The sequence below is a fragment of the Trichosurus vulpecula genome, chromosome 3 (genome assembly GCF_011100635.1).
Source record: "Trichosurus vulpecula isolate mTriVul1 chromosome 3, mTriVul1.pri, whole genome shotgun sequence".
Classification (NCBI taxonomy): domain Eukaryota; kingdom Metazoa; phylum Chordata; class Mammalia; order Diprotodontia; family Phalangeridae; genus Trichosurus; species Trichosurus vulpecula.
In genome coordinates this window covers 380,898,985-380,907,699 of record NC_050575.1, presented here as the reverse complement: position 1 = coordinate 380,907,699, position 8,715 = coordinate 380,898,985, and the positions used below count along the sequence as shown (strand labels likewise).

At 39.1% G+C, this 8,715-nt stretch overlaps 1 protein-coding gene across 3 annotated transcripts in view; it reads right to left on the bottom strand.

Annotated features, from left to right (window-relative positions):
• Positions 1–8,715, bottom strand: part of NFATC3 (nuclear factor of activated T cells 3) — a 183,748-nt gene continuing 175,033 nt past the window's right edge. For 2 of the 3 annotated variants that reach the window (XM_036748728.1, XM_036748727.1), the window contains one exon: positions 1–3,251. Coding sequence is in view for 2 of the 3 variants with exons in the window: in XM_036748727.1 (XP_036604622.1) it covers positions 3,130–3,251 (122 nt within the window). In the remaining variant the exon portion in view is untranslated. The remainder of the gene's footprint in view (positions 3,252–8,715) is intronic. The other variant, XM_036748730.1, reaches the window with a different exon arrangement.

Sequence of the window (8,715 nt, the reverse complement as noted above, 5' to 3'; positions counted from 1 at the left end):
AAGATCTTTCATCATTTATTTCAGCACTATGATTGAAAAGCCTCAAATACTAGTTCTCAAATACTAGTTCTTCCCTTTGTTTTATGCAAGTAGCACTGCAATCATCAAACTTAGAAAATGTTTGAAATACAAAATGTACATGAAATTACAATACGTAGCTCTGTAAACATAATCTAGCACAGTTTTATGAATCTTTTCTTTAAATATAAAAGTTTGCGGACCCATCTCTAAGCCTCAAGGAATGACGTCCATTCTGAATATCAAAAATAGTTTCAAAGCATGGGGGCAGTTCTGCCCTCAGTCCCTTTTTCTCTTTGGTTTGCCAAGGAGTTCCACTGACCTGGTCAAAAGGTTACCAGGAGAAAACTAATGGACACTTTGGGGATTTATTTTTCAGAAGATTCCTCACAGCCCACCTGTCAAATGCACAGAAGATCCATGGGCTTCCTCCCCCCACCCTCCAAGGTGGCTGTCTCCAGACTTGTACAAGGTTTGCTACCTCCCCTCTCATGGCTGCCACCAGGCTAGCCCAGGGTTCTGTGAAGACTTCCATTTGCATAGCCCAACAATGGAGGGTTGTGTGCTTTTTATATCATTACATTGCACAAGGTTTTTAACAGTCTTTAGGATACAAGCCACAAAAATATTATGACCCCTATACTGAAGCTTTTAAAAGGCAGATACAAAATTGTTTACATAATATCCAAAGCTGTATTTTTATTTTATGTAGGTCTACATTTTCTAGATCTACAGGCATCAAGGTATTTAAAGGCATCAGAAAATTTAGTGCATAGCAAACTTGGGATTGTACAGGCTTTCATACTGGCCCTACTGCAGAGCGCCTCAATTGGGTGAGGAACACGAAGGATTACTACAACTGAGAGGGTTCCCAGCAGCTTTCTGGGCCTGGGAGCTTTAGAAGGAACCCTGTGCACTAAGAGTAACAAGTTCCTTACTCCAGGAGATCCCCACTAAAGGTCCTTCAAGACAGATTATTCACAGTTATGAAACTTGCCAAAAGTAGGTGAGTAGCTTCAGGAAGCAAAAACATGACCATTTATGAATCTTTTCTTTAAATATATAACCAGGGTAAGGACAGCCCAGACAGAGCTAGCTGGGTATGCCTTCAGTGACTTTCATCTTGAAAGGGCAGGCTGGTCAGCAGTGGAAAGGTGAACAGTACTCATTAAGGAAGATAAAACCAAACCATCCAAAAAAGCAAACCCACTCTTGAAATTACAAAAACTAACTTCAAAGAGTCCCCTATGATGATCATAAAAGAACTTTTGATGACAATTCACAAGGGGAAGTATTTTTTCCCCCTTAAATGGCAAGCCCATTCTAAAAAATATCACAGGCAAATAATGTTTAAAAACAACAAACTTCTTTTAACTTGAAGAGAGATGAGGGGAGTATTCAACCCCAGGAATGTTGTATTTACTTCTCTCAAAGTGCACCCAGCAACCAGGTTAGATCTAGTCACCCTTCATGGATTACTTTGCCTCCTTACTGAGAAGTGCTTGATTATTAAGTTAGTGGGAATCACCCCAAAATGAAGTCAGCCACAGCAGAAACAATTTCCCTGTGTGAAGCTGCACTTACCTAACAGTGGAAAATAACTTATACTACATTCCATGGCAACTAAATACCCTGGGAACAACTGAGTCCCAAACAATGTCCTCCTAGACTTAGCTGAAGCTAGCTTTACAATGTGCCTGCCACCTGGAAAAAAGTTCTTTAAAAATTTTGTCCTATCGAGGATGAAGTCAGCTACTATTTCCACCACCCCAAAGAAAAAGCCACTTAGATTAAAATAAAATTTATGCTATTAACATAGATGGAAGTAATGTTGGAATTAGTTCAGAATACAGAAGTAAAAGGAACCATTTCAAGACTGTGTGGCAGCCCTTGGCCTGCAAGGCCAGCTTGACAGAGATTCATCTCCTTAGATTCTTCTAGGAGGCAAGTTTCATTGTTTTGTCCTAATTTATTTAAAATAGTTCTTAATCCATTATTCTCATGCTCTCCTTGCTCTTACCAATACAACTTTTACACTTGAATTCGAAGGTAGAGTGATCCTGACTGCCTCTAGATAGGTCCTTAGGGGAGGAACCTGAAGTCAACACCAGGAAACTCCTAAAATCAGAATCAGAATTTCTGTGCAGCCTAGCTTACAGAAAGCTGTCTCTGGAGAGGAGTGAATTGCAAAGAAGAACTTTAGCAAGAATAGACCAAGAAAGCATCTGCAAATACTTCCTTATTTTCTCTTAAGAAAAAGTGGTTTTGAAAATGAGAGAATTTCAGTTAAAATCCCAACTTATATATAGGACTGTCAATGTACACTTTCTGAGAGGTTCTGAATAAAGAAAACAATTTCAGCATGGAGTCTATGTGAGAAGAATATGGGAAGAGATTACCTGTAAAGTTACAAAGAGTTTGCATTTTGGAATGTCATTTCTATCCCAACACCTGAAATGATGGAATGGTCTCTTCTCAATTTATCAAACAACACTTTACATTTATAAAGAAGTGCAGAGCTACATTTCACTTTACCTCCTATCAATCTACAGTATCCCCCACGACGTCATTTTTATGCAGAGGCTTTGGCTGGTGGGTCTCTTTGCCCCTGGCAGGTTTTATTATCAATGGTTTTTTTTTTAAAAAACATCAAAGCTGAAAGGCCTTTCTAAGGACAAGAAGCAGCAGGAACCATTCCTAACTATTCTATGAAGCTTGCCTAAAAAAAGCTGCATATAGAAGGCAGACTAGATCTTTCTTCAAATTCAGGGCAGCCTGGGATTATCAGAGCACACCTTCACACTTTTAAAGCACCCCTGATACAAAAGTATTCTCTTTAAATGCAGAAAAAGCAAAGCTCACTTTTAAATAGCACAAATATCCTATGTTGCTTGTTTTCTTTTTACAAAGTTCGTTTATACATTGTCCAAGGACCAAGATTTAGAAATGCTGTCCCTACGTCAAAAAACCGTACCCACAAAAGGGGCAATGCAAAGAATACACAGTTCCAGTTCATGAAGGCCACAGAATTGGAAGCACGATAGGTCAAAGAAGAGGTGGTAGTCAGAGTTATTCAGGGAAGTGCACTGGTGTTAATGAGGGTCACCATTCCTAGACTCCATCTGACATTCTTGAATCCAGTGAGTCCGGAACCTCAGGACGAGGCTGAATTGTCACTGCTGCTCCTCGTGAAACTGATATCTGGGACATATCTCTTCCTATGATCTCATTCACTGGAAAAGAAGAAAAGGTTACATCATTTTTGTGGTCCTTTATTGATTATATGCCATTTATGGCTCCGTACTGTACTGCCTTTGTTTTACATCTTTGGAATTATTTCTGCAGTTGGTCTGGGCACAGGTTTCTGGAAAAAATCAACCCACATAACCATAAAGCCATGCAATAAAGAGCCAACGTTTAAATTCCTGAACAGGGTGCCATAAGAGAAAAGTGAAAACTAGTTCCAAATAGAGTACACATGGTGCTTGCTCCAAAAGGTCTCTCTTAATTTTCCTTTTACCTCTTATGTGGAAAAGGTATGACTAGAAATACTATGTTGAGCCTACGGTACTAGATCACAACACAAAATAATCTAGTTCATCCCCCACATTTTACAGATAGGCAAACTAGGCCCAAAGAGGGACCAGTAGAAGGGCTTGCTCAAGGTCCTATGGATATTGCATAGCAAACATGAAATTCCAACCTAGATCTTTGGAAGGTCGTGACTCAGTCAAAGTTGATCAGCTTTCCCTTTATTTGTACGCTATAGGAGTAAAGCTTCATGCTCTGGCTTTGCAATCTAGCAAGGGATTCGACAACACATCAGCTTCTTCTGGTTTCTTGGTCATAGATGACCACATTTACTGAAATCCTTTGATTATATTTTCTGCCCTCTCTGGGCTCCCAATACACATCCTTCTTTTGGTAGTTGTATTAGGTAACACTATTATTGTGTTTTGACTTAGGATGACAAGATTTAGAGCTGGAATCCCTTAAAATCAACTAGACCAACACCTTGATTTTTACAGTTGAGGAAACTGAGGCCCAGAGTGGTAGTGACTTGTCCAGGGTAACACAATTAGTAAGCAGTAAGCTGGGATTCAAATTTAGGTTCTGTCATTAAATCTAAAGCTCTTTTTAAGATATTATTCTGTATCTCCTACTTGACATTCAAATTCTCATCTGCATTTGACACAGATACTTCTTACTCAAAAATTCAATTAGTAGAATTTTAAAGTAAAGGAACTCATTTGCTTCAGTTATTTCAACTATAAAATGCAGAGAATAACACCACACCTATCTTGCAGGGTTGTTGTGAGGCACAAAAGAGATAATATCTGTAAAACGCTTAGTACAGTGCCTGACACATAGTAGGCTCTATATAAATATTTATTTCCTGCTTCCGACTTCCTGCCATCTCTAGGTGCCAGAGGAAAGCAACACGTGTGGAGATGCAAAGGTAGTTGCCTAAGGTTGCTACTCTCTGACAGGGACATTTACAGGAAAGACAACAGAGGCAGTCTGAGCTTGTAGTAATGCCTCCCTTGGCTTATAGCCCTAGGAAGCCAGAGTTTAGCTTACTTCCATCCCTCACACCCCACCCCTCCAACCTCTACCAGGCTGAGCTAGTGCCTGCCTTCCTTGTTCTGTCAGACTTGTGATCTGTCCATGCAGGAATTACCTTCAACTCCCTACAACTTGTGCAACTTCAAGCCAAGCACCTGCTGCTGTCTGGGATCACTCAGAGCAAATTTCCTGCCCCGTGGTAATTTATATACTCTAGTTAGGACAGTGCCAGTGGCTGAGGTATCCAGACAGACTTCTTGCAGCTGCCAGCACAAAAACCGAAGAGCTTCTAACAAAGTTCCAGTGGAAAGCATGATGGATACAGCAAGAGGGAAGAAGGTGAGGGTGAAGGGCAATACCAGAAGAATGGGTAGCACAGTTGAGATTTTAATCCTCACTAGGAATAGCAGCAACGCCAGGGTACTGAGATTTCAGAATCTACCTAGGAGCAGCTGCTTTTCCAGAACTGTCACTCCATCTATACTTTGTAATTAAGTAATCCTTCAGTGTCAAGGGGATTCTTTTGAGGATGTGCTGGTAAATGTTTAACAGGCAATCCAAAGATGCAGGATATGCTTTTAAATTTAATCTGCATTATTAACATTTTCTCCACCACCTTCTTAAGTCTAGACAAGCAAGAAAATAGTAAGTCAAGCCCAGGTTTGCTGTAGATTTCTAAGGTGTTTTGAGTACTGACTACCATTGAATGCTAGAATGTCAGAACAGAAAGTTACCTTAAAATCTATAATGGTAAGGCTAGAAGGAGCCTTAGAGATCATTTAGTACAATTTCTTCATTTTAAAGAGGAGGAAACTAAAGATACCTTAGGCCACATAGTGACAGGATGGCTGGTGGTCAACTGTCATTCTATTTTTTCTGCTATGCCATTTATTTTAAAATAGTTTATGTTGTAGCTATCCCTTATGTAGAAACATGTTATCCTAAAAGGTTTACTATATTCTCCAGTGTGATTTCATTATATCATGAGGTTAAATTTTTTTTAGGGGGAGCAGGGCATATACTAATTTTATAGTACTAAATACAAAAAATTCAACAGAAATTTGCTTTAAATTGTTGTTAGATACTCACTAACCACCAGAGAACTTCAAGGCCTGTAGTGAAATGGAATAATACAAGCTTTCTCTGACTTGCTCTAATATTAAGAGGCATCCCTTGATATGTAAGACAAAAAGACTCCAGCCAAGTTGAGTGTGTAAAATAAAATTCTATTAATTCTTAGAATACACAGTGGAATATTAAGTCTCTATGGGAGGCTATGGGATGCTAAGGAATATAGTGTCCTCTTGTCATGTATGGAGTTTTTATCTTACGTAATTTATGCAGAGGGCCACTAGGTGGCGCCCTAGTGGATAGAGCACAGTGCCTGGAATCAGGAAGACTCATCTTCCTGAGTTCAAATTTGGCCTCAGACGCTTACTAGCTATGTGACCTCAGGCAAGCCACTTCACCCTGTTGGCCTTGGTTTCCTCATCTATAAAACGTGTTGAAGAAGGAAATGGTGAAGTACTCGAACTAAGAAAACCCCAAATGGGGTTCGACATAAATGACCGAACAGCAAAAACAATAATTTATATAGAAGAAGGGAACCTTAAAATTTCACAGCTTTTAGATAACACGACCATATCTCTCTCATCATCAAAAACTCCTCAGTTAAATCCAGTAACTGTCATCCCAAATCGCTTCTGCCATTTGGGGGCCCTAACTCCTTAAGAAGGCCACCTACAACACATGCCTCCACTTTATCTTCTCTTACTCTCAACTCTACATTCTGGCTTCCAACTTCGCCATTTAACTAAAACTATTCTCTCCAAAATTACTAACAGTCTCTTAATTGCCAAATCTAACCACCTTTTTTCAATCCTTATCCTTCTTGACCTCTCTGCAGTCTTTGACACTGTTGTTGGACACCGCTCTGTCTTGGTTCTCCTGCCTATCTGAATGCTCCTTGTCACCCCCAGTCACAGGTATCACAGGGCTCTTTCTTGGGCCCTTTCTCATTTTCCTCATTTCATTTGGTGATGTCATCAGCTCCTATGGATTCAATTATTACCTTGCTGCTGCTGATTTCCAAATCTACTTACTCAAAACTAATTGCTCTGCGCTCTCCTATCTACTACTGCCTACTGGAAATGTAGAATTGGTTAGACATAGAAATCTTAAACTCAACATGTACAGAAATGAGCACATCTTTTTCTAAAAGGAGCGGTGCTCTGTTGAGGGCACCAATCTTACAACCTAGGTGGCATCCTCAACTCCTCACTCACTCCTCTCATATCTAATCAGTTGCCAAGTCCTATCTAGAAAGTCCACCTTTGTAACATCTCTAGCATACTCCCCTTTCCTTTGACACTGCCACCACTCTTGTGCAGGACCTCACCACTTCATTAGCCTGCTGATAGGTCAGCCTGCCACAGGTTTCACCCTATTCCAGGCCATTTTCCACTCAGCTTCAAAGTGATCTTACTGAAGTGGAGGTCTGACCATGGCACCCCCTACTCAGTAAACTCCAGTGGCTAAGTTCCTGGATCAATTATGAAAACTTCATTTTCAAGTTCAAACCCCTTCATAACCTCTCCCCCCCATTTTCCAGCCTTCTTTCTCCTTAAACCACGCCACATACGCGACATATTCTGATTCAATGCCACTGGTCTCCTTTCTGTTCCTCAAACATGACATTTCATATCTGAATTGTAGGCATTTTCACTGACTTTCCCTTATTTTCAAAATATTCTCCTTCCTCATCTCTGGCCTCCTGGCTTTAAATGACTTTAAGCCCCAGTTAAAATATCTTTTTAAAAACTTAAATATTTTTTCAATTATATATTTTACATTTAAAAAACATTTTTAGTTTCAAATTCTTTCCCTCTGTGCTTCCCCTTCCCAATCCCTGAGGCACTAAGCAATTGGCTATAGATTACACATGTACAATCATGCAAAATGTTTCCATATTAAGTCATGTTGTATAAGAAAACAGACCAAAAAACACCACAACACTATAAAAAATAAAATGAAAAACAATATGCTTCGATCTGCATTCAGACTCTACCAGTTCTTTCTCTGGAGGTGGATAGCATTTGTCATCATGAGTCCTTTGGAGTTGTTTTGGATCATTGTATTGCTGAGAATGGTTAACATTTGTTCATGGTACAATATAGCTGTTACTGCGTACAATGTTCTCATAGTACTGCTCACTTCACCTTGTCATTAATTGATGTGTCTTTCCAGATTTTTCTGAAATCATCCTGCTTGTCATTACTTACAGCACAATAAGTATTCCACTACATATTGCAACCTGTTCAGCATTCCCCAAATGATGGGCATCCCCTCAATCTCCAATTCTTCACCACCACAAAAAGGAGATGCCATAAATATTTTTGTAAACATAGGCCCTTTTAAAAATCTCTTTGGGATACAGATCTAGCAGTGGTATTGCTGGATCAAAGAGTATGCACAGTTTTATAGCACTTTGGGCATAATTCAAAATTGCTCTCCAGAATGGTTGCATCAGTTCACATCTCTACCAACAGTGCATTAATTAGCGTCCCAATTTTCTCACATCTCCTCCAACATTTATCATTTTTCTTTTTTGTTATATCAGCCATTCTGATAGGTATGAAGTGATACCTCAGAGCTGCTTTAATTTGCATTTCTCTAATCAATAGTGATTTAAAGCATTTTTTCATATGACTATAGATAGCTTTCGATTTCTTCCTCTGAAAACTGCCTGTTCTTATCTTTTGACCATTTATCAATTGGTGAAGGATGTGTATTCTTACAAATTTGACTCAATTCTCTGTATATTTGAGAAACGAAGCCTTTATCAAAAATACTTGCTGCAAAAAAGTTTTCCCCAGCTTTCCTTTTAATCTTGGTTGCACTGGTTTTGTTTGTGCAAAAACTTTTTAATATAATCAAAATTATCCATTTTACATCTTTTACAATCTTTCACAATGTTCTCTAACCCTAATTTGGTCCTAAATTCTCCTATTCACAGGTCTTATCAATAGGTCATAGTAAATTAGGTCCCTAATTTACTCATGTTATCATCCTTTACGTCTAAATCACGTATACCATTTGACCTTAGCTTGGTATTTGGTGTAAGATATTGGT